Genomic DNA, 26,898 nt, shown 5'->3' with positions numbered 1-26,898 from the left:
ATTGTCTTTTGTGACTGAGATGGACCACAGTGAACAAAGCAATATTTCTGTAAACAATAATAATAATGCTGGTATTTGTTAAAGCACTTGACAAGTGATAAAAACAATAACAACAAGAATAAGCCTTGGGGTAGACGCAATACAATCAGATCAAATGGTCCTTGTTGCCGACGGGGCTTGAAGAGGGAGGATGAACAGATATTTAATCTCCATTTTAGCAAATGAGGAAACTGAGACAGAGAAAAGTTAAGCAATTTGCCCCAGGTCACATGGCAGGCAAGTATTAAAACCAAGCAAGGTCAAGCAACTAGAAACAAATGAATCGTTTTCATGAAAAATAAGAAGAGAAAGGCAGGCAGGAGAGCACTAAAAATATATAAAAGCCTTATGTTTGTAACAGAGTCAATAACATTTCTGATTCTTTGCTTTCGGTTAGAGGAATGAACACATTTTGTCTTGGCCATCCCAAATTTTCTCAATGAGCAACCTTGACCTAAAAAGCATTTTAGCTTGTAGTGCAACTTTTATCAGCTCTCCCCTTCCTTTCAAACAACCACTGCCCTAGTCCAGGAAGTTATCACAATCTGGCTAGTCTTCTGTAGCCTCGTCATGAATTTCTCTACCTCCGATCTTCCCCCTCTCCACTCTACACTTCACTGTACTGCTCAGATCAGGGTTTTGCATATGCCTACCAAGTCCTCAAAAATTTTCAATGTTTACTCATTCCATTCTCTGTCGAGTTTACTCAGTGATATTTATTGAGCGCTTACTGTGTGAAGATCACTGCACTAGGTATTTGGGAGGGTACAATACAATAAATATGGTAGACATGATCCCTGCCTTCAAGAAGCTTAAGAACAAGTCAGCTCCACCAGATTTCTCTTACTTATAATCTCTTTTCACTACACTCCAGATTGTTCCTCTCCAGCTAACTTACTCACTGTACCCTAGTTCACACCCTTCCTCCTGCTTGGAATTCCCTCACTCTTTAAAATGGCTAGACTCCAGCTCCCCATTTTTTCAAGCACTTCTGAAATCTTTCTTGCCCCAGGAAGCTTTCCCCTATTAATTTTATTTCCCTCCAAGTCATATCCTCCTAACTACACCTCTGCACTTATGGACTCTCCCACCCCTGTAGTGTTTCTGTCCATTCCATCTTACATAATTTATGGTTTAAATCTTTAGACTGTGAGCCCACTGTTGGGTAGGGACTGTCTCTATACGTTGCCAACTTGTACTTCCCAAGCACTTAGTACAGTGCTCTGCACAAAGTGCTCAATAAATACGACTGATTGATTGATTATTCATTCACATAGCTATCTTTCCTTTCACTTCTTCCTCCTCGCTGTAATTTCTCCACTATACTATGAGCTCTCTGAGGGCAGGAATCATATATACCAAGTCTATTGTAGAGTACTCATCCAAGTACTTTGTAATAATAATAATAATAATATGGCATTTATTAAGTGCTTACTATGTGCCAAGCACTGTTCTAAGCACTGGGGATATTACAAGGTGATCAGGTTGTCCCACGGGGGGCTCACATTCATAATCCCCATTTTACAGATGAGGTAACTGAGGCACAGAGAAGTGAAGTGACTTGCCCAAAGTCACACAACTGACAATTGGCAGAGCCAGAATTTGAACCCATGACCTCTGACTCCAAAGCCCGGGCTCTTTCCACTGAGCCACACTACTTCTCTAATGTACGTTAATCTGTACACAGTAAGCACTCAATAACTACCATTATTAATTGTTAGGGGAAGCAGCATAGCTCAGTGGAAAGAGCACGGGCTTTGGAGTCAGAGGTCATGGGTTCAAATTCCGACTCTACCAATTGTCAGCCGTGTGACTGGACAAGTCACTTAGCTTCTCTGTGCCTCAGTTACCTCATCTGTAAAATGGGGATTAAGACTGTGAGCCCCACGTGGGGCAACCTGATCACCTTGTAACCTCCCCAGTGCTTAGAACAGTGCTTGGCACATAGTAAGTGCTTAATAAATGCCATTATTATTATTATCATTATTACCGTTGATTGAATGATTGTGTCTGTCTCCCTGCCAGGGATTGCTTTTCATTTGATAGGTGAAACAAATTGTTCATTACCCATTGGCAAAGACTGAAATAAGGATTTTGACGTACCCATTGGCTCAAGTGTTGAATAATCGGAGATTGGTACTTCAGATGCTGTAAACAGAGTTGAATATTCAGTACCTAATACTGGGGAAAGAGAGAAAGTTTTGTCATTACTATGTAACGGACAATAGCCTAGCCAATTGAGGAATGAATGAAAGTTGCCTCTTTTATCGAGAAAATACTTAGACGATTTCTTAGACTCCCATGAATTGTGAGCCTGGGGCCTCTTTGCTGACTGACACTGAATAAGTCATAACATCACTGACTCTCCTTCACCCAGAGAATTCAAAACCAATAAGAAAGATATGGAATTTTCCCAGAGCCCAAAAGAAAACCCTTACATCTTTAAAGAGCTGTGATACCCTGATTTAACAAGTTAACCGATATTATTTTAATCAAAAGTACAATGGGAACAAATGTAAAAGGAAGCTCAAATGGAGATCTGCCCACTGAGATTTAAGATGACACACACATGCAAACACACATATGCACACACACACACAAACAGATGAGTTACTGAAATTCCTCACAACTTCCTCAGCATTCATCTCCAAAGCACATGGTCCCTTTATTACACTAAGGCTTCTGCCCAGAGAAGGGGTAGAATAATACATGTCATAAGTAAGTTCTTATATCCCTTACTAATAAAGATGGTACTTGGTAAGTGCTTATTACAGTCTAAATATTATACTAAGTGTTGAGGTAGAAACAATATAATCAGGCCCTGTCTCACACTGGGATCATGGTCTAAGTAGGAGAGAAAACAAGATGTTGAATCCCCATTTTACAGAAGAAGAAACGGAGGCACAGAGAAATCCAGTGACTTTTTTGAGGTCACCCAGTCGTCAAGTGGCAGAGCTGGGATTAGAAACCAGGTCTCCTAACTCCCAGGCCCCAGCTCTTTCCACCAGGTATGGATATTGGTTAAGCAGGTTAAGGAGGAGGGAATTAGCATTATTCTTGGCGTTATCCTTGACTCCAGTAAGCACTTAATATGATTGAATGATTGGATGAAAGGGAATTCCAGGCAAGGGAGAGACCATGGGACAGAGGTGGGAGGTGGGAAAGACAAGAACAAGGTACAGTGATTAGGTTTGCTTGACAGGAACAAAGACCGCAAGCTAATATAATGAAAAAGGAGAGCTGACATGTAGGAGGGAGGGAGTTGGTTGAGTGCCTTAAAATTAAATTGTCAGAAATTTCTACCTAATGCAGAGAGGAATGGGTTTTTAAGGACCAGGGAATAGAGAAAAATGATCTGGCCAGGAGAGAAAACTTTAGATTTGGAGTAGGGAGAGAAGAGACCAAAGGAAAAAAAGATTGATGAGGATGCTGATGCAGGAATCAAGCTGGAATGACCAGTGCCCGGGCAATTGTGGTGGCTATTCGGTTGAAGAAAATTCCTGAAAATTTCTTGGAGAAAAGCCTACAGGATCTGACAACAGGCTGAACATGGGAATGGAAAGAAAGACAGTAGTCAAGGATGGAGCCATTGTTAGGGGTTAGAGAGGCAGGGAGGATAGTAGTGTGATGGGGAAGTGTGGTGGAGGAGAAAATTTATGAGTCAGTTTTGGACATATTAAGTTTAAGGTGCTGGTGAGACACCTCTAAAGGGATGTCCTAGAGACAGGATGATTGCCAGATTGCAGAGAAGAAGAGAGGTCAATGTGAGTGAGGTCTATTTGGGAATCATAATAATAATAATTATGTTATTTGTTAAGCACTTACTAAGTGCCAAGCACTGTTATAAAACCTGGGGTAGATAGGAGGTAAGCAGGTTGTCGCACGTGGGGCTCACAGTCTTAATCCCCATTTTACAGAGGAGGTAACTGAGGCCCAGAGAAGTTAAGTGACTTGCCCAAAGTCACACAGCAGACAAGTGGCCGAGGTGAGATTAGACCCATGTCCTCTGACTCCCAAGCCCGGGCTCTTTCCACTAAGCCATGCCGCTTCTCAATCATCTCCATAGAGGTGATCGTTGGAACCCTGGTAGTGGCCGAAATCCTCAAGGCAGTAAATGTAAATTGAGAATAGGGGACCCAGAAAAACACTTTGAGGTAAACCCACTGTTAGGGCGTGGGAGATAGAAGAGAAGCCAGCGAAAGAGACCAAGAAAGATCATCCGGAGTGGTAAAAGGAGAACAAGAAAGAACTGCGTTAGAAAAACCAAGGCTAGATAGCATTTCTGGGAGAAGGAAGTGGTCCACAGTGTCGAAGATAGTCAAAGAGGTTCAGGAAGATGAGAATGGAATAAAGTTTGTGAGATTTGGTAGGAAAGAGACCATTGGTGATCTAAAAGAAAGTGGGATCAGTGGAGTTGAGGCTTGTGAAGTGTCAAGGAAGGAGTTGGAGAAGAGGCTGTAGAGACAGGGGGTATATACCCTCCATTCCAGGAGTTTGGACAAAAATGGTAGGAGCATGATGGGACTGAAAGGTTCCAGCCTCTTCACCTCTTAAACTAAGGAATATCTAATTAGCTAAACTAGCTAGACAGTCTTATCTAGAAATGTGGTGAAGTTAATCAGAAAACTTCCCCTACCTGATGAACTGGTTATTGACTGTTCGTCAACTCCTGGTAAGAAGAGAAGAATCACCTGTTATCACAGTTCTCTCCGGGTACTCTAATTTCAACATATCTTTATTTATATTAACAATGATAATAATGATGATGGCATTTGTTAAGCGCTTACTATGTGCAAAGCACTGTTCTAAGTGCTGGGGAGGTGATCAGGTTGTCCCACATGGGGCTCATAGTCTTAGTCCCTGTTTTACAGATGAGGTAACTGAGGCACAGAGACATTAAGTGACTTGCCCAAAGTCACAAAGCTGGCACTTGGCAGAGTGGGGATTCAAACCTATGACCTCTGCCTCTCAAGCCCGTGCTCTTTCCACTGAGCCACACTGCTTCTCTTATTAATATCCCTCTCTTCCTCTAGACCGTAAGCTTCTTGTAGGCAGGAAATATATCTACCAAAACACTTGTATTCTACTCGCCAGAGCCCTTAGTGTAATGCTTTGCACACAATAAACACTCACTAAATTCCATTGACTGACAGATTTGAGACAATTGTGAACATAAATGGTACCAGAAAGACTCGAATTTATAGAAAGAAGAGGGCTATGAGCCTAAGTTGATGACACTGACATCTTCACTGTGACCACAGATGTATGTAAAGAAGCCACTGTGGAGGAAGGGAGGTCATATGGATGGATTTCCTCCGTGGTGGTGGGTTGGGAGTCATCATCATCAATCGTATTTATTGAGCGCTTACTGTGAGTCCAAGGCTGGCATGATTCTGACCCTGTTTTTTGTGGTATTTGTTAAGCTCTCACTATGTTTCAAACACTGGGGTAGGTATACATTAATTAGGTCAGACACAGTCCCTGCCCCACATGGGGCTAACAGTCTAAGTAGGAAGGAGAACAGGTATTGCCATTTTTCAATTGAGGAAACTGAGGCACAGAGAAATTAAGTGACTTGCCCAAGGTCACACAGCAAGCAATTGGCAGAGGTGGTATTAGAACCCAGGTTCTTTGGACTCCCGGATCTTTCCACTAGGTCATGATAATAATAATGTTGGTATTTGTTAAGCGCTTACTATGCGCAAAGCACTGTTCTAAGTGCTGGGGAGGTTACAAGGTGACCGGGTTGTCCCACGGGGTCCTCACAATTTTAATCCCCATTTTACAGGTGAGGTAACTGAGGCACAGAGAAGTTAAGTGACTTGCCCAAAGTGACACAGCTGACAGTCGGCGGAGCTGGGATTTGAACCCATGACCTCTGACTCCAAAGCCCAAGCTCTTTTCACTGAGCCACGCTCTTTCTTGTTGGTTCACAAAGGGCAGCAGGCAAGCGTTCCCAGAATATTCCTGATAAGTACGTTGCCCAGTGGCATGCTGAGGATGAACTGCATTTCTGATGCCACTGGAAAATTTGGTTCGGGCTATTTGTCCTGTCTTTTACCTTTGAATACCTTCATGATTGTGGAGGCTACTCCCTCTATCCTCCCTTCCACCCCTGTGCTGGCAGTGGGAAAGACATATGGAGCAGATGCTAGAGGCCAAAGTCTAGTTCCCATCTTTCTTCTCTCCGATTCCGGAGAAACTACGTGGAGTAGGGAGTGGGCCTGAGCACTAGAGATGAAGGGAAAAATCGCTAAGTCCAGCCACCGACTCTCGCTCTCATTTCTGCACACAGTAAGCGCTCAATAAATACGATTGAAAGAATGAATGAATAAATATCTGGACCACATGATGTGAGGTTCGAGGGGAAGTGTCACCCAAAAACATACTCCTACCTGATGACGTGGTTGCTGATATATCTGCTGACACACCTGTTTGTGAGGAGAGAAGAAACCCGAGTTATCATGGCTAGCTCCCGTTAGCCTGATTTCAACACATCTTTAGAGTTTGAATTTAAATGCTATTGGCAAAATTGGATTTTTGACAGAGGAGGGAGGTAGGCACCTGAGCAGACGACACTGGCATCTTCATCATGACCGCAGTTGTGTGCCGACCAGCCGTTGCTGGGGCACCGGGCGAGGTGACTTTCATTCCCGCGACAGTGCACATTGTCCAGCAGGATTTCGCCGGAACCTGGTCCAAAGTGGGCCCCTCCGGGGGCGGCAACCGCCCCTCCACACCCGAGCTGCTGGCAAACCACCTGCGCTTCATTCAGATCCCAAAAATCATCACACACCGTCCCCCACATCCCGTCGTGATAAACCTCCACACGGCCTGAGCATCTCTCGGTGCCGTTTGCCAGGCGCAGAGTCTGCCAGCCTCCTGTGGGCACAGACAAAGTCTTGGTTCATCTCCCACTGGAGGAGGAATTTCACTCCAGCCTCACTCGGGCCCCTCTTTCCTAACTTCCCCTCCCCGATTCCATTGCATTTCTGGCTCCAATGGCCACACTTACCCCACTGTCTCGCTGGTGGTCAGAGTAAATCGTGAGGACACACACTTACACAAACGTACAGTGTCTGATCTACACGTTGGAGTTGGCTAATGGGCATCTAAGGTTTAGGTGCCAGGAGAGGAATCATGCTTTGGAAGGAATTGGGATTTTGAGAGGGCTTTGAATGTAGGAAGATCTGTGGTCCGCTGTCTAGTAGCTTAATAATAATAATAATGATGGCATTTATTAAGCGCTTACTATGTGAAAGCACTGTTCTAAGTGCTGGGGAGGTCACGAGGAGATCAGCTTGTCCCACGGGGGGCTCACAGTCTTCATTCCTATTTGACAGATGAGAGAACTGAGGCCCAGAGAAGTGAAGTGACTTCCCCAAAGTCACACAGCTGACAATTGGCAGAGCCAGGATTCGAACCCATGACTCCAGACTCCAAAGCCCGGGCTCCTTCTACTGTGCCGCGCTGCTTCTCTTTTATAAATGAAATTCATAATAATGATCACATTTATTAGACACTTAATTTTGTGCCTAATATTTTGCTCACCACTGGTGCAGATGAATGAAACATCATTCATTCTGTTGTATTTATTGATCACTTATTGTGTGCAGAGTACTGTACTAAGCGCTTGGGAAGTACAAGTTGGCAACATATAGAGACAGTCCCTACCCAATTCCGTCCTACAAGGCACATGGTATAAAAGAGAGAGGGAGAATAGTTGTAGTAATAGAGCACTGTACTTAGTGCTGGGAGAGAATCCGTAGGTGGGAATTAGACACGGTCCCTGTCCCTTGGGGGATCCCAATCTAAGATACTTTATCCCCATTTTAAAGATGAATACTGAGACATGCGCATGGTCGCTCACTAGGTAATGGGCTGGGATTAGAATCCAGGCCTCCCAATTTCAAGTCCTGTGCTCTTTCTGGTAATAATAATGATAATGGCATTTAATAATACTGGCATTTATTAAGCTCTTACTATGTGCAAAGCACTGTTCTAAGCACTGGGAAGGTTACAAGGTGATCAGGTTGTCTCACGGGGGGCTCCCGGTCTTAATCCCCATGTTACAGATGAGGGAAGTGAGGCCCAGAGAGTAATAATAATAATAATAATTATAATACTGGCATTTATTAAGCGCTTACTATGTGAAAAGCACTGTTCTAAGCACTGGGGAGGTTACAAGCTTATCAGGTTGCCCCACGGGGGGCTCCTGGTCTTAATCCCCATTTTAGAGATGAGGGAGCTGAGGCCCAGAAAATAATAATAATAATAATACAGGCATTTATTAAGCACTTCTTACTTGCAAAGCACTGTTCTAAGTGCTGGGAAGGTTTCAAGGTGATCAGGTTGTCCCACGGGGGGCTCCCGGTCTTAATCCCCATTTTACAGGTGAGGGAACTGAGGCCCAGAGAATAATAATAATAATAACTGCTATTTATTAAGCGCTTACTATGTGCAAAGCACTGTTCTAAGCACTGGGGAGGTTATAAGGTGATCAGGTTGTCCCACGAGGGGCTCACAAGCGCTTACTATATGCTCAGCACTATTCCAAGTACTCAGGTAGAAACAAGGTTATCAGGTTGTCCCACTTGGGCTCACAGTCTTAATCCCCATTTTACCGATGAGGTAACTGAGGCACAGAGAAGTTAAGCAACTTGCCCAAAGTCACACAGTCGACAAGTGGCGGAGCCGGGGGATTAGAACCCATGACCTCTGACTCCAAAGCCCGGGCTCTTTCCTCTAAGCCGTGGAAGCTGCATCCTGTGACTCCACAAGCTCAGGAGTTTATTGAGTTCACTTTTCTACAAGGGTTTGGGCATGGGATTAGAATTTTGAAGGGCAGAGGATCACCATCACAATTAAAGCAGGTCCTGATGATCCACGAAACAAATTACTGATTTAATAGGGACAAACCCTAGATAATGAGCCTCCTGAAGGACTAGGACTGTGACTAATTCCCAGAATGCATATTCTCTCCCAGGGCCTAGTAATAATAACAATAATAATAATGGCATTTATTGAGCTCTTACTATGTGTAAAGCACTGTTCTAAGCACGGGGGAGGTTACAAGGTGATCAGGTTGTCCCACGGGGGGCTCACAGTCTTCATCCCCATTTTACAGATGAGGTAACTGAAGCCCAGAGAAGTGAAGTCACTTGCCCAAAGTCACACAGCTGACAATTGGCGGAGACGGGATTCGAACCCATGGCCTCGGACTCCAAAGCCACGCTGCTTCTCCGCATACATTAAGAACTTAATAAATACTAATACTACTAATAAATTCTATTGCCACCCCCCCTCTTTTTAAGCTGCGTCATGATGCCCAGAGATAGAGATGTTTGGATTCCAGTTTGCTACTGGCACCAATTGAGACTGGATTAGGTTGCCTTCGGTTTTCTTAGTCAAAATCTTAGCTGTCAAATTGTTCTCATGGTTTGGGGGTCACTGACATCTCATTTTCTCTACATCAGTTTTCAAAGCCTGCAGTTGTAAGTTCCTAAGGGGCAGAGATTGGTATTTCTAACTCTTTGGCACACTTCCAAGTACCTGATACAGTGCTGTGCCCCAATAAATGCTGTTAATTGATTTGAGAAACAGACCCCTTCACAGCTAAAATCCATTCTTTATTTTTTTTCTGATATCTGTTAACTGCTTACTATGTGCCAAATGCTATACAAGGCACTGGGAAAGATGCAAGATAATAATAATAATAATAATGGCATTTATTAAGCACTTAATCAATCATATTTATTGAGCGCTTATTGTGTGCAGAGCACTGTACTAAGCTCTTGGGAAGTACAAGTTGGCAACATATAGAGACGGTCCCTACCCAACAGTGGGCTCACAGTCTAGAAGGGGGAGACAGAGAACAAAACAAAACATATTAACAAAATAAAATAAATAGAATAGATATGTACAAGTAAAATAGAGTAATAAATAAATAGAGTAATATGTGCAAAGCACTGTTCCAAGCGCCGGGGAATTTACAAGGTGATCAGGTTGTCCCACGTGGGGCTCACAGTCTTAATCCCCATTTTACAGAGGAGGGAACTGAGGCCCAGAGAAGTGAAGTGACTTGCCCAAAGTCACACAGCTGACAAGTGGCAGAGGCGGGATTTGAACCCATGACCTCCGACTTCAAAGCCCGGGCTCTTTCCACTGAGCCACGCCGCACGGTCCCTATCCCACATGGGGCTCAAAATCCAAGTAGGATTTAATCCCCGTTGTTCAGATGAGGAAACTGAGGCACTGATAAGTGAACTGCCTTGCCCAAGGTCACACAGCAGGCAAGTGGCAGAGATGAGATTGGAACCGAGGCCCTCTGACTCCCAAGTCCGGGGTCTTTCCAATAGACTTGGAAAGTCTGCTTTATCTCTTGATTTCCTTTAATTGTACCCGGGTTGTGAGATGGATTAAAGAAAAACGGATACCCTTATCCCCTCTCAGGGTCACATCTGGAGGTTTCCAGTACAGTACCAGTCTCGACTACGGGATGGAGAGTCAAGCAGAGGCCTACCCATTCCATTCCTAGCTTGGCCAGTGGCTAGCGAGTGGAAGGCCATCGGCTACTAGTCAAAACTCACCCACGCTGGGCAGCATCGGCGGGTGAGAGATTCAAAGGCGGAGACTCGAGTTCATTCATTCAATCGTATTTATTGAACACTTACTTGTGCACTATATGTTGCCAACTTGTACTTCCCAAGCGCTTAGTACAGTGCTCTGCACACAGTAAGCGCTCAATAAATACGATTGATTGATTGTGCAGAGCACTATACTAAGCTCTTGGAAAGTACAATTTGGCAACAGACAGAGACAATAATAATAATGATGGCATTTATTAAGCGCTTACCATGTGCAAAGCACTGTTCTAAGTGCTGGGGAGGTTACAAGGTGATGAGGTTGTCCCACGGGGGGCTCATAGTCTTAATCCCCATTTTACAGAGGAGATAACTGAGGCCCAGAGAAGTTAAGTGACTTGCCCAAAGTCACGCAGCTGACATTTGGCGGAGCCAGGGTTTGAACCCATGACCTCTGACTCCAAAGCCCGGGCTCTTTCCACTGAGCCACACTGCTTCTCCAATCCCTACCCAACAACAAGTTTACTGCACGGAAGGCGGTAATTGTAGAGAGAAGCAGCGTGGCTCAGTGGAAAGAGCCCAGGCTTTGGAGTCAGAGGTCATGGGTTCAAATCCCGGCTCCGCCACTTGTCAGCTGTGTGACTTTGGGCAAGTCACTTCACTGGGCCTCAGTTACCTCATCTGTAAAATGGGGATTGAGACTGTGAGCCCCACGTGGGACAACCTGCTCACCTTGTAATCTCCCCAGCGCTTAGAACAGTGCTTTGCACATAATAAGCGCTTAATAAATGCCATTATTATTATTATTATTATTATTATTATTATTCTCTGGGCCTCAGTTCCCTCATCTGGAAAATGGGGATTAAGACTGTGAGCCCCCCATGGGACAACCTGATCACCTTGTAACCTCCCCAGTGCTTAGAACAGTGCTTCGCACATAGCAAGCACTTAATAAATCATCAATCGTATTTATCGAGCGCTTACTGTGTGCAGAGCACTGTACTCAGCGCTTGGGAAGTACAAGTTGGCAACATATAGAGACAGTCCCTACCCAACAGTGGGCTCACAGTCTAAATAATAATAAATAATAAATGCCATCATTATTATTAAACCACTTCCATATTTTTACCAAGAAAACTCTATGGATCCACTACTGGAACGATTGCAGATGGACAGCTGGGCGTTCTGGGAGAGATGTGTCCGTAGGGTCGCTGTGGGTCGGAAACGACTCGACGACACAAGATCAATCAATCAATCGTATTTATTGAGCGCTTACTGTGTGCAGAGCACTGTACTAAGCACTTGGGAAGTACAAGTCGGCAACACATAGAGACAGTCCCTACCCAACAGCGGGCTCACAGTCTAGAAGACAAGACAAGATACCCTTACACTGTTTTGAGCGTAACACTTCATTCTCTACGCTTTACTTTAAATTAGTTGTTTGGACCACTTGGATTTTGCCCTAAGATGTATTTGGGCCAGTTATGTCAAGCTGCCTGCATTCCCAGGGGTGTTCAGCATAAACCTCTCAAGAGTCTGGCAGGGTTTGCTGGACTATTTGCAAACCATACTGATAGAACATTTCCTCTATTGCATTTTCAGTGATAAATTTATCTCCTAATCTGATCAGCAAACAGTCAAAGACAAACTCTGAATGTAAACATGACTTTGGCTCATTTGATCCCTGCTCCTTGTAGACTTTCCCGGGTGAACATTATCCCAGAGGATCTTCCCTTCTGGGCAGCTCTGACTCCCAGTAACCATAAGGTAAACTTCCTATTCTTAGTTCTTCCTCCAGCTTCCTCTGTAATTACTTTCTGACTTCTGATTTCCCTATTAGATTGCAAGTTTTTGCATCTGGTGAAAGTTTAGCCGAGTGGTTAGCATTTGCTAGGCCCTCAAACGTTGTTGAACCCTTTTCTTTGTACTTTGAAATTTGAAGGGGTAAGATTACGTAATACTGTATTTGAAATACCTACTCACCTGTTGGTAGAGGAGGTGTCTGCTCTGCATCTACTCTTGATGAAAGTTGAGGTTTCAACAGTTATTGTGGTGGAAAAATTAAAATAGTTAATTGACAGTCGGGAAACACCTCAGTGAATTAACAGGACCATAGTTTTAATTTGAGATGAGGACAGACTGGGGGTGGAAGTAGAGGGCGTGGGGCAAAGAGAAGAGGAAATGGAGGAAAAGTGGAGGGGAAAAGAGAAAATGGAGCAGAGGAATAATAGTAACAATAATGATAATAGTAATAACGGTGTTTGTTAAGTACTTACCATGTGTCAAACATTGAATTAAGTGCTGGGGGAGATACAATATAATCATTTTTTTTCTAATGGTATTTATGGTTAAGTGCTTACTATGTCCCAGGGATTGCATAAAGTGCTGGGGCATATACAAGCAAGTCAGGTTGGATGTAGTCCCTGTCCCACATGGGGCTCACAGTCTTAATCCCCATTGTACAGATGAGGTAACTGAGGCACAGAGAAGTTATGTGACTTGCCCAGGGTCATCCATCAGACAGGTGATGGAGGTCGAATTAGAACCCAGGTCCTCCTGACTACCAGAGGCAGCAGAGAAGCAGCGTGGCTCAGTGGAAAGAGCCCGGGCTTTGGAGTCAGAGGTCATGGGTTCGAATCCCGGCTCCGCCACATGTCTGCTGTGTGACCTTGTGCAAGTCATTTAACTTCTCTGAGCCTCAGTTACCTCATCTGGAAAATGGGGAGGAAGACTGTGAGCCCCACGTGGGACAACTTGATCACCTTGTATCCCCCCAGCGCTTAGAACAGTGCTTTGCACATAATAAGCACTTAACAAATACCGTCATTATTATTATTACTGTTTCTTATCAGATTATCTTGTATGTTTCCTAGGCTTTGCACACATGGGATGCATTTAACACACACAATTATTATAATGATACAAATATATTATTATTATATCCGGCTTTATTATATTATATTACCATAATTATATAATAATAATAATAAGAATTATAAGCAGGTGCATGACTCCACCCATATCCCTTTTCCAGGACTAAGGAGTGAGGAGAGGCTTTTATGGCTACTCTCCCCACCCCAGAAATTGTGAAGTGAAGCTCATAGTTCTACCCCCTTGTTGCTAATCCTGTAGAACAATGTCCTCCTCAACTCCGTAGAGCTGGTATTCCTGGAATGAGTTCTATAATGATATCCTACTTTCCCCAGCAAAGTAGCTTGATTTATGCTGACCCGCCTTGTTCTCCAAGAAAATTATTTTCACCGGGGTTCAGACAGACCGGTTGATGCTAAATGTTCAGTGTCTACGGAAAAATGAAGAACTCAGTTGCCATGGGATTAAATGGAAACTTCGATGGTTGAAACAAAAGGAAAATACCTAACTCTCGAAAAGCTTGAATGTTGGGAAGAATTCAGAAATCAGCCATTTGAATCACTGTACAGTTCACATCATCCCAAACCAGACTTGAGAAAGCCACCAATTTCACCACCTGAATCATTTTTCCAGTTGTGAGGCAGTGATGTTGGAATTTGCTTGGGATCATTTGCAACCTTTCCGTTCCAGCCATTTGACTGGGAGACGATCTAACAAGAATACAAGCGTAAACTGGTTTGGGAGATAAAATAGAGCTGTGAACTTACCTGAGAGTGTAGGAAATGGATATTCAGAGTCTGTTAATATAAAGAACATCAATATTAGAGAGGTTTCATTAAATGATTCAAAGACAGAAGTGATCGTGAGTTGCATTCCATCGTGAAGCATACCAAAATACAGACATATTTGCTATTCCTTTAAATTTCAAATCAACTAATTACCCGATTATTTTATTGGAAGCTGAAACCATGTATAGCAAATAATACCTATAATAGAGCAAATTTGGGGGCAAATGTTTAAGCAGTACTATTCAAATGGAAATTTTGACAGGCTTTGTTCAGGATTTCTAATTGAATTCAGAACACAAAACCAGCATTCAGTTCCTTTTTTTTGTTTCTAATTCTGCTTAATCTATATCTTAAGAGAACTACAAATTCAAGGGATTCAAGGATAGTGACACTGGGGAATCTAGCACTTTTTCTTTAGTTTGGAACTCTCCATTAGAGCACTGATACTGCTGTGTTCCCCAACACATCAGTTCACGAGCTGGTAAAAATGGCATGAGAATCTCCCAAGCCTGGCATGTTTTGGTGTGGAGGAGAGGTGGCAGCTTTTCCCTGTGGTTGAACATCCCACCAGTGTCCACCTTCTTGTATTTGCTATCTCCCCTCCTCTCTCCCCACTTTTCTCCTCCTCCCAGGAAGTAAGGGTTCCCGCCATGACTTCTGCCATGGCCTGGAAGATGACTTCCTGCAAATTGTTAGGCCCCAGGAGGCTGAAGGTCAACAATCCATTTCCATTCTGACGTTTCTCCTTAATAATAATGATAATAATAGTAATAATGGTATTTTTTTAAGCACTTACTATGGGCCAAGCACTGCAGTAAGTGCTGGGGTGGATAGAAATCGGGTTGGACACAGTCCCTGCCCCACATGGGGCTCGCACTTTCAATCCCCATTTTACAGATGAGGTCACTGAGGCACAGAGAAGTGAAGTGACTCACCCAAGGTCATGCAGTAGACAAGTGGCAGAGCTGGGACTATGACCTTCTGACTCGCAGACCTGTGTGATGGGCTTGGGATAGCCCCACAGGGCCACTGATACAATGAATCTGAAATCCATTAGGGACAGTTGATTGCAGGGGAAGTAGAAATTACCTTTACAGATGACACTGGCATCCTCTCCATGGCCACAGTTGTGTAGAGACCATCCAGAATGGGCACACTCTCCCAGGGAGCTTTCTCTTCCCGTACAATCAACGTTATCCAGGAAAATCTGTCCTGAACCTTCACCAAAATGGGCCTCCTTGGGGGCTGAAATAGCTCGTCCACAGTTCAGTTGCCGGCAGACCACTTCCGCTTCTTTCTTATCCCAGTAATCATCGCAGACTGTGCCCCATTTGCCTTGGAAGTAAACTTCAACACGTCCAGAGCATCTGCTCGAACCATTTACTAGTTTCAGCTGTGGCCAGTCTTTTAAGGTACAAGCAGAGAATGTATTAGTGTAAGAAGATAAACCAGGAGGGTCTTTACGCCCTACACCTGTGAAACCTGGTCATTCAGTGATCAGGGTCTCAGATCTAATCCATTTCCCAGTGAGGAAGAATGGAAAGGCTTCTGGCTACAGAGACCCTTAAAAGAGTAGAGAAATGGGATGTTTTCTGCTAATAATAATATATAATAATAATTATAAGCAGGTGCATGACTCCACCCATATCCCTTTTCCAGGACTAAGGAGTGAGGAGAGGGTTTTATGGCTACTCTCTCCACTCCAGAAATTGTGAAGTGAAGCTCATAGTTCTACCCCCTTGTTGCTAATCCTGTAGAACAATGTCCTCCTCAACTCCATAGAGCTGGTATTCCTGGAATGAGTTCTATAATGATATCCTACTTTCCCCAGCAAAGTAGCTTGATTTACGCTGACCCAAGAAAATTATTTTCACCGGAGTTCAGACAGACCGGTTGATGCTAAATGTTCAGTGTCTACGGAAAAATGAAGAACTCAGTTGCCATGGGATTAAATGGTAACTTCGATGGTTGAAACAAGAGGAAAATACCTAACTCTTGAAAAGCTTGAATGCTGGGAAGAATTCAGAAATCAGCCATTTGAATCACTGTACAGTTCACACCATCCCAAACCAGACCCTTGAGAAAGTCACCAATTTCACCACCTGAATCATTTTTCCAATTCTGAGGCAGTGATGTTGGAATTTGCTTGGGATCAATTGCAACCCTTCCGTTCCAGCCATTTGACTGGGAGACGATCTAACAAGAATACAAGCGTAAACTGGTTTGGGAGATAAAATAGAGCCGTGAACTTACCTGTGAGTGTAGGAAATGGATATTCAGAGTCTGTTAATATAAAGAACATCAACATTAGAGAGGTTTCATTAAATGATTCCAAGACAGAAGTGATCGTGAGTTCCATTCCATCGTGAAGCATATCAAAAGACAGACATATTTGCTATTCCTTTAAATTTCAAATCAACTAATTACCCGATTATTTTATTGGAAGCTGAAACCATGTACAGCAAATAATACCTATAATAGAGCAAATTTGGGGGCAAATGTTTAAGCAGTTCTTTTCAAATGGAAATTTTGACAGGGTTTGTTCAGGATTTCTAATTGAATTCAGAACGCAAAGCCAGCATTCAGTTCCTTTTTTTTTTCTAATTCTGCTTAACCTATATCTTAAGAGAACTACAAATTCAAGGGATTTGTAGTATATGACTTTTTGGTTGCACATTAATATTCTATGTTAGAGGTAATTTTGTTTAGAGAAAAAATATCATCGAATCTTTGACAGTCAATTAATCTGGTGAGCCCATGGGAGAGAACTCGATATCGGAATGCTGTTAACGGAAGGATTCTCCATTCTTCCTCATTAGTGACACTGGGGAATCTAGCACTTTTTCTTTGGTTTGGAACTCTCTATTAGAGCACTGATACTGCTGTGTTCCCCAACACATCAGTTCACGAGCTGGTAAAAATGGGATGAGAATCTCCCAAGCCTGGCATGTTTAGGTCTGGGGGAGAGGTGGCAGCTTTTCCCTGTGGTTGAACATCCCACCAGTGTCCACCTTCTTGTATTTGCTATCTCACCTCCTCTCTCCCCACTTTTCTCCTCCTCCCAGGAAGTAGAGGTTCCCGCCATGACTTCTGCCATGGCCTGGAAGATGACTTCCTGCAAATTGTTAGGCCCCAGGAGGCTGAGGGTCAACAATCCATTTCCATTCTGACGTTTCTCCTTAATAATAATGATAACAATAGTAATAATGGTATTTTTTAAGCACTTACTATGGGCCAAGCACTGCAGTAAGTGCTGGGGTGGATAGAAATCGGGTTGGACACAGTCCCTGCCCCACATGGGGCTCGCACTTTCAATCCCCATTTTACAGATGAGGTCACTGAGGCACTGAGAAGTGAAGTGACTCACCCAAGGTCATGCAGTAGACAAGTGGCAGAGCTGGGACTATGACCTTCTGCCTCGCAGACCTGTGTGATGGGCTTGGGATAGCCCCACAGGGCCACTGATACAATGAATCTGAAATCCATTAGGGACAGTTGATTGCAGAGAAAGTAGAAATTACCTTTACAGATGACACTGGCATCCTCTCCATGGCCACAGTTGTGTAGAGACCACCCAGAATGGGCACACTTTCCCAGGGAGCTTTCTCTTCCCGTACAATCAACATTATCCAGGAAAATCTGTCCTGAACCTTCACCAAAATGGGCCTCCTTGGGGGCTGAAATAGCCCGTCCACAGTTCAGTTGCCGGCAGACCACTTCTGCTTCTTTCTTATCCCAGTAATCATCGCAGACTGTGCCCCATTTGCCTTGGAAGTAAACTTCAACACGTCCAGAGCATCTGCTGGAACCATTTACTAGTTTCAGCTGTGGCCAGTCTTTTAAGGTACAAGCAGAGAATGTATTAGTGTAAGCAGATAAACCAGGAAGGTCTTTACGCCCTACACCTGTGAAACCTGGTCATTCAGTGATCAAGGTCTCAGATCTAATCTATTTCCCAGTGAGGAAGAATGGAAAGGGTTCTGGCTACAGAGACCCTTAAAAGAGTAGAGAAATGGGATGTTTTCTGCTTCCATTCTCTCCTCATACTTCCAGACTCAAGTCTGGTTATACAAATCAGCGAAATGGGTCCTTTAAAGGCACCAGAGAAGAGCAGCATGGCATCTCTTCTAAAAAACAGAAATCCTCCAGCCCCATTCTGTCTCCCATAGGAAGCAGTCCAAAGTGGAGGTGCCAGGAAATCCAATACCACACAAGGCTGCAGTGGCTAGGCAAGGTAAGTCCACTGCTGCTCCATGTCTCTGGGGTTCTCTCCTCCCGTGTCTGCTTTCTCTGTATGAGTTTATCTGGGTCTCTATTTCTAAATGCCCCTGTCTTTGTGGGCAACTCTGTCTCGGTCACATCTGGGGAAAATCTGGGCCTTTCTGCCAGCAGATTCAAGACAGATCAGAGCAGTGAGGGGATAGCTTTTTTTCTTTTGTGAAGTTTGATAAGAGAATGTTAAATTGGACAGCTCAGAACCAGATTCAGCCTCAGAGAAGCCTTAGAGAAGCACTTAACACAGTACTCTGCACACAATTGATTGACTGATTGGGAAGATCTAAGAAATGTACTTTGCCTCCAGTTCACCAGACTTGTCTCTAAAAAAAGTTGTTTGAGCTTTAGAAAATGTTTGAGTGGCTCAACAAAGAGCCTGGAATTGTGCTATAACCAATTTTCTTCCTCTCTGTCTCTCTCGGTCCCTTCGTCCTTTGCTGTCCCTCTGTTCCTCTCTGACCCAGGGGGTGACCTTGCTCTTCCATCAGTGATGCATGGATACCTGCCCCAAGCCCTCAGTATAGAGCTCTGCACACAAGAGATGCACAATAGATTCCCTTGAATGAAATACAGCTAGCAAATGAAAGGGTCTTACCAGCTGGTTCTGAAGTAACATGCTCATATTCTGGTAAAGAGAGAATGAGAACATTGAGTCCACTGAAAAGTCACTAATGTAAAATACAGTTAAATACCCATGATGCCTGACACAGTTAAAACTTCGCCCAAGAAGGAACCTACTGCCTGTTAGCTCCATCCAATATGCAAGATTGTCCATTTACCACAGTCTCTAGAGAATCATGGATGGCAGTGCGGTGGGGTCCCAAGGCTCGATAGCCAGATCAAAATTGGAAAAGGGGAGAAATCAAATCCTTCCTTGTTTGAATTGGAAGGCTGAGAGGTACCCCTAGGGTTCATGTAACCTTCTTTCATGTAACCTTCTCCCTGCCAGGGACAACTTTGGACATTTACTGCCTTTAGGTGGGAAAAAGATGCTACTCCCTCCCTGGGGCAGCCTTTCTGAGTCACGTGGTGCTTACTATCTTACCCGGCAGCACAGGGTAACAACATCAGAGTCCATCTGACCACCCAGACCTAGAGAATTTTTTTTGGGGGGGCCCCGACTGAATGTCTTCTCCAGAGCCACCGTGTTCCCCTCCCAGCTTCTTGTTATCCTAGGTGTCAGTTCAGTCAGACTCAGGGGTGATTTCAAATTTTCAGTGGGGGCCAGCCCCTTTGACAGTGCACTCTGAGGAGCGTGCTGATCTTACTTAACAACCAAAGCCATCCCTATCCAGCTCAGTGGAAAGAGCCCGGGCTTTGGGTTCAAATCCCGGCTCCACCATTTATCCACTGTATGACTTTGGGTAAGTCACTTCACTTCTCTGGGCCTCAGTTCCCTCATCTGTAAAATGGGGATTAAGACTGTGGGCCCCCTGTGGGACAACCTGATCACCTTGTAACCTCCCCAGCGCTTAGAACAGTGCTTTGCACATAGTAAGCGCTTAATAAATGCTATCATTATTATTATTATTACTTGTACCCGGGTCTGCTCTTTCTCATCCTCTGCCACTACCCTGGCTACATTACCAACTCGCAACCCAAGCTGTATTTTCCAGCTTCACAAGAAGCCAGAATGAGGCACCTTTTAACGTTCCTCTTTGTGAAGTCTAATACCGCTGGCGTAACTGTTGAGATCTTGAAAGTTGATTTAGACCTGAAACAAGTAGGGTTCAAAGCAGCAGATCCGGACTGTCCAGTTCTGCACTAGGTTCCTGGTTCCCCACTGAACTTTAGGTGCAACTTAAAGCACATGAAACATGTTTCAGTGACATTTAAATACCCCAGGACACCTGTCTACCTCTTCTCCAACCTTCCCCACATTGTGAGATTATCAAGGTTTCCTTATCCCGGTTCCAGATCTTGCTAAACTCAGTCCGAGGATTTCTTTTTCCCAGTTCCAGATCTTGCTACCTCTGTCTGTCCCATGATCTTCAGCCAAATAATAATAATAATAAAAACTGTGAGATTTTTTAGGCACTTGTTTTGTGCCAAAGACTGTGCTAAACTCTGGGGTAGATACAGTACTACAGTAGTACAGTAATAATAATAGTAAGTATCATATTTGTTAAGCACTTATCATGTGCCAAGCTCTGTTCTAAGCACTGGGGTAGATATAACTTAATCAGGTCAGACAACGTCCTGGTCCTTCGTGGAGCTCACAGCCTAAGCAGGAGGGAGAACAAGTAGATCACCCCCATTTCACAGATGAGGAAACCGAGGCCCAGAGGAGTTAAGTCACCCAAAGTCACCCAGCAAGCAATAGGCAGAGACAGGATTAGAACTCAGGCCCTTTGACTCACAGGCCTGAGCTCTTTCCACTGGACCGCACTGCTTCTCAAATGGTATTTAAACTGAGAAATCACTTGGTTAAGATGTAATTATGGTAATTATGGCATTCATTCACATAACACAGCAGGCAAGTGGCTGAACCAAAATTAGAATCCTAGTCCTCTGGCTCCCGTGCCCGTACTCTTTCCACTAGGCCATGTGGCTACCTCGATACTCACTGGGATTTGAGAAACACCTGGACATCAGTGTTTCTCACAGAGCGCTCATAGGGTCACTGTCATGATCCCAAAATGACCAATCATTTGGAAACATCCCAATTAAGCCATACAAGAACAATATCCTACCGAACGCTAGCTGAAAGGATTGCCTACTGTGTGCAGAGAACTTGGAAGAGTACGGTAGAATTAGCAGATATTAAGGCCTCCACAGACAAGGCTGATTGAATTACCCAATGTCAGAATGGTACAGGTATAACATTTTTGGGGCTCTGAGTGTGACGGTTAATTAAACGTGTCAGCAAAAGTAGTCACAATTTTGGATGGTGCAAAATGTTGTGTGTCTCACTCTCACTTGGGACCTCTAAAAGAAAATAATCAGGGGTCACTCCAGAGCACCCAGATCTACTGACAATTAACTGTCAGGGTCCCTGCCATCAGGTCTCAAAGCGTATTTATGATCATTTCTTTGAACTACCCAAAGCAGGGGCATTCTTTGTCGAGTCCACTGTGCAGAGAACCTTTCCTTTTTATCATACATTAGATTTTGGCTTACTGCTTAGGCCTTCCCAGATTAGGCCCCGCATTTCCTCTTCTTCCACTCCCTTCATTCATTCAATTGTATTTATTGAGCGCTTACTGTGTGCAGAGCACTGTACTAAGCGCTTGGTCTGCGTTGTCCTGACTTGCTCCCTTTGTTCTTCCCCCCTCCCAGCCCCGCAGCACTTACGTACGTATCAGTAATTTGTTATTCTGTATCGATGTCTGTCTCCCCTCTCTGGATTGTAACTTCAGTGTGGGCAGGGAATGTGTCTGTTTATTATTGTGCTTTCCCAAGTGCTTAGTACAGTGCTCTGCACACAGTAAGCGCCCAATAAATATCATTGAAAGAACTGAATGAACGCTTACCTTCCCTCTGCTCCAAAGGAATGTGGCCTTTGTTTCCACCTCTCTCTTTCCAAGGCCTGTGTCCAGGTCTTCTATGACCCTTCCTGTAGCAAACTGGAGCAAGAACAGTAATGTGAACAATTAAAAATCTGAAGGCAGGAAACTTCCACAGGCTTTCCCATCCCTGTAACATTCAGGATGTGTTTCCCCACACCTCCAAAAACTCCAGTGGTTGCTCATCTACCTCCGCATCAAAAATACTCCTCACCGTTGCCTTCAAAGCAGTCAATCACCTTTCCTCCTCCTACCTCGCTTTGCTGCCCTCCCACTACAACCCAGACTGCACACTACACTCCTCTAAATCAATCGTATTTATTGAGCGCTTACTACGTGCAGAGCACATAGATCTCTAAATCTACCCTTCTCACTGTGCTTCGGTCTCATCTGTCTCGCCGCCGACTCGCGCTTCTGCCTTGGAATACCCTCCCTCCTCAAATCCGACAATTATTCTCCCCCTGCTTTCAAAGCCTTATTGAAGGCCCTGACTTGCTCCCTTCGTTCTTCCCCCCGCCCAGACCACAGCCCTTAATGTGCATATCTATAATTTATTTATTTATATTGATACATGTCTCCCCCCACTTCTAGAATGTAAGCTCATTGTGGGCAGGGAATGTGTCTATTTATTGTTATATTGTACCCTCCCAAGCGCTTAGTATGGTGCTCCGCCCAAAGTAAGCTATCAATAAATATGATTAAATGAATGTAACTCTGCAACACTGAATTTTCAGAGATGCCCCTTTAAAATTGCTCTACCTAATCTTCAGGCTGTCTTTTACTTGCAGTATGCATCAACTACTTATTTTCATTTTTTAGTCTGTGGGTCAGTCATGACAGTCAACCAGTCAATCAATCAGTGGTATTTATTGAGCATCTACAGAGAAGCAGCGTGGCTCAGTGGAAAGATCACGGACTTTGGAGTCAGAGGTCATGGGTTCAAATCCCGGCTCCGCCAATTGTCAGCTGTGTGACTTTGGGCAAGTCGCTTCTCTGTGCCTCAGTTCCCTCATCTGTAAAATGGGGGTTAAGACTGAGCCCCACATGGAACAACCTGATCACCTTGTATCTCGCCAGTGCTTTGTACATAGTAAGTGCTTAACAAATACTATTATTATTATTATTATTATTATTGTTATTATTATTATTACTGTGGGCAGAGCACTGTACTAGCCACTTGGAAGAGAACAATGCTATAGAGCTGGTAGAAAGAATCCCTGCCCACAAGGAGTTTACAGTGTAGAGAAAAATAAGTATTAGTAATATCATTTTAATCTTGAGACAAATCCATCATTTTTCCTGTTATTTTTACTGGGCAACTTTCATCAGCGTGGCTCAGTGGAAAGAGTCAGAGGCTTTGGAGTCAGAAGTCATGGGTTCAAATCCCGGCCCCGCCAATTGTCAGTTGTGTGACTTTGGGCAAGTCACTTAACTTCTCTGTGCCTCAGTTCCCTCATCTGTAAAATGGGGATTAAGACTGTGAGCCCCCCGTGAGACAAACTGATCACCTTGTAACCTCCCCAGCGCTTAGAACAGTGCTTTGCATATTGTAAGCGCTTCATAAATGCCATCATTATTAAGACTATAGCTAGCTGAACTAATTTAGTTAATGGCAGTTTTGCTGAGAAAGCAGATATTTTGACTCTTATTAAATACAAAAAAGAACATCTTTTTTCTGATTGCCAGTTGTTTCCACCATATCAAACTGGTTTAAGCAAAAATCCAATTGTGAAAGTAACCTCTATGTCTCTATGTATCTGATCTAACATCCTTTTGTTCACTTTATCATGGCTTCCAGAGGCATCTATTTGTCAATTTAAAGTGACATACAAGAACAATCATTTCACACAAGAAAACATGAGAAAAAGTTTCTCACGAGTGGGAATTTTTAAAAGTTGGAAGTGTTGATTGAGAGATTTAGGTCAGAGAATATCTGTGTGTGTGTGTGTGTGTTCTCTTGACACACACATACACACATACATTACATATATATATATATATATATATATATATATATATATATATATATATATATGTAGCTTTCCTTTGTATTAGAAGACCTCACTGATATTGAAGTTCATCTATGAATGTATGTGTGTATTCTCAAGAGGTCAACGTTGTGCCCACAGTTCTGACCGCATTGTGTACCCCAAAAGACAGACTCTTGTTGTGTTTTTGTGTGTAGTGTTTCCAGTGCCTGTTTTTCTTCCTCGAAAAGAGTCACTCTTTTCTTGAGAGTTATGTGCCATGATAGTCTTATCTTTACAATTGACTCCTAGCTTTCAGCTAGGATGCAGAACTGTCTGAGGCGTTACCGGATCCTTAAAATTCTTTCTCGGCCTTCCTTGCTTTCAGTTTCTCAATTTCAGCTCTTCAGATAACAGTTTTTTGTGTAAACTGCCATCACTCATTTTCCCCATGTCTGACCCAGCATAGCTTTGACTGACAATGTTCCAGAATTGCATTGTTTCTGATAATTGCCTTGCCGTGTGAGATTGAATATGGCTCGTAAGTGATGTTGATGGAATTTTCAAGGAGCTGGATGTCATATCTGGGTTTGGTCCAGGATTCAATCACAGCCCTAGAAAAAGTTGGACAACACTTCAGTTCTGTATTTTGGTCTAGCATGTGGGCCTGGGAAGCAGAAGGTCATGGGTTCTAATCCCGGCTCTGCCACTTGTCTGCTGTGTCACCTTGGATGAGTCACTTCACTTCTCTGTGCCTGTTACCTCATCGATAAAATGGGGTTTAAGACTGTGAGCCCCATGTGGGACATGGACCTAGTCCAACCTAATAATAATAATAATAATAATAATGGAATTTGTTAAATGCTTATTATGCGCCAGATTCTGTTTTAAGCACTGGGGTAGATACAATATAATCAGGCTGGACACAATCCCTGGTTCACCTGATTAACTTGTATCTACCCCAGAGCTTAGTACAGTGCCTGGGACATAGTAAGCGCTTAGCAATTACTATTTAAAAAAGTAGTTGGGGAAGACGATTTATGCCTGAGAGAGAGGACAAAGGGAAGGCATTGAGTGTAAGATCCCTAATTCTGCTTTCAAGAATGTAAGAGAGGTAGGTCTTGAGGACCCAGTGGATGCTGACTTGGGTCCGGATATTCCTAAAGCGACCTTGGGGGATCTTTCAGATGGGATTTATTTATTCTATTATTATTTATTTATTTATTTATTTCTATTTATTTTTTTTTGTTAGTATGTTTGGTTTTGTTCTCCGTCTCCCCCTTTTAGACTGTGAGCCCATTGTTGGGTAGGGACTGTCTCTATATGTTGCCAACTTGTACTTCCCAAGAGCTTAGTACAGTGCTCTGCACACAGTAAGCGCTCAATAAATACGATTGATTGATTTAGAGCTAAGAATGCCTGATTATGTTATAGAGGCATGGACAGAAGGTTTGCTTGAGAGGAACCTGTGTTCCTCTAGCTGGGGTGTAATATGAGAGAAAGTGGAGAACTAAGAGAGAGAGAAATCAGTTTCTGCTTGATGCAGAGAGAAATGAATAATGTCTGAAAAGTTTTGAGGTGTGGAGAGTCAGGTGCACAAAAATATCTAAGAAAATTTATCTGGACAGGATAGTGAAGTATGGACTGGAGAAGAAAGAGATTCTGGTTAGAGAGACCAGTGAGGAGGTTGATGCAGAAGTCAAGCTGGGATAAAAAAAATCTCCAGTCTTTAGAAATGGATCTTGAAGGCCTGCTCTCCTGCAACCTAAGTCAATCATTTCTGCTTGAGGCCAGATGAACTCCAGATGGGAGTTCTCCATAACTCACGAATCCCGGGGAGGTAATCCTCTAAGCCCAGTATCCATTCAGTGAGTTCAGGAATGGCTACAATTGGGAGAGATGGAGATAATCTCATCAGTACTAATATCTCTGGGAGCAGGTTCAGGAAGAGGTGGCTGGAAAATCTGGTTTCGGCTGTGGCGAAGAGCCTGAATTAATTCTAGATTCTGTTTACAGGTTAAGCCCAGTGGGAGTTATTGAAAGAGATGATAAGACAGGGCAGTGGGAGTGGTCAGATTAAATTAATTTAAGAATACTTAGGCTTTTTTAAAATATAAAAACAAAATATAAGTCATTTAGGTTTATTGAAAATGTGAAAAGATTTGCATTTGAAACTAAGCAATCAGGATGAGGGCAAAACAGAGTGACTGTAATTAAATTGATTTGTGTCGAGATTTGAACTGTAACAGCCACATGCTTAGAAAATGTTGGTAATGTTCTGGCCGTTTTACAATTTTTTTCAACCAATACCTTGCCAATCGTATGGGTAGTTTCAAGAATAAGGCTGACAATTCCAGCAATCTTCGCAAGTTTCAAGGTATGTTTTAGCAAGCTAAAATGTATAAATCATATTTATGACAAACTATAATGGAACAATGACTCAATAATTTCACAAATTAGGACTATACAAAATGGAAATCATTTCTAAATTAGGTTTATCAGAATCAGTTCTTAAACATTCCAATTTAAAGTCGAGAAAAAATTTTTTTTGTATAATTTAGTAGATAATGTAATTTACCCAAGAAAGGTTTTGTTTGTGTGTTTATAAAGAAGATTACTGTGTATTTAGAAACATTAAATGTAGCAGCATGGCTCAGTGGAAAGAGCCTGGGCTTTGGAGTCAGAGTTCATGGGTTCAAGTCCCGGCTCCGCCAATTATCAGCTGTGTGACTTTGGGCAAGTCACTTCACTTCTCTGTGCCTCAGTTACCTCATCTGCAAAATGAGGATTAAGACTGTGAGCCCCCCGTGGGACAACCTGATCACCTTATATCCTCCCCAGCGCTTAGAACAGTGCTTTGCACATAGTA

The 26,898-nt window shown here is 43.3% G+C and overlaps 1 protein-coding gene across 1 annotated transcript in view; it reads right to left on the bottom strand.

Annotated features, from left to right (window-relative positions):
• DMBT1 (deleted in malignant brain tumors 1) overlaps nucleotides 1-26,898 on the bottom strand; it is a 160,769-nt gene that overhangs the window by 72,919 nt on the left and 60,952 nt on the right. The window contains 4 exon segments of the mRNA XM_038758605.1: nucleotides 6,602-6,918; nucleotides 7,051-7,062; nucleotides 15,371-15,685; nucleotides 17,803-18,117. Coding sequence (XP_038614533.1) covers nucleotides 6,602-6,918; nucleotides 7,051-7,062; nucleotides 15,371-15,685; nucleotides 17,803-18,117 — 959 coding nt within the window.

This window comes from Tachyglossus aculeatus, chromosome 16 (assembly GCF_015852505.1).
Source record: "Tachyglossus aculeatus isolate mTacAcu1 chromosome 16, mTacAcu1.pri, whole genome shotgun sequence".
In the NCBI taxonomy this organism is placed as follows: domain Eukaryota; kingdom Metazoa; phylum Chordata; class Mammalia; order Monotremata; family Tachyglossidae; genus Tachyglossus; species Tachyglossus aculeatus.
Note: the sequence above shows the minus strand (reverse complement) of the source record. Positions and strands in the feature narration are given on the sequence as shown.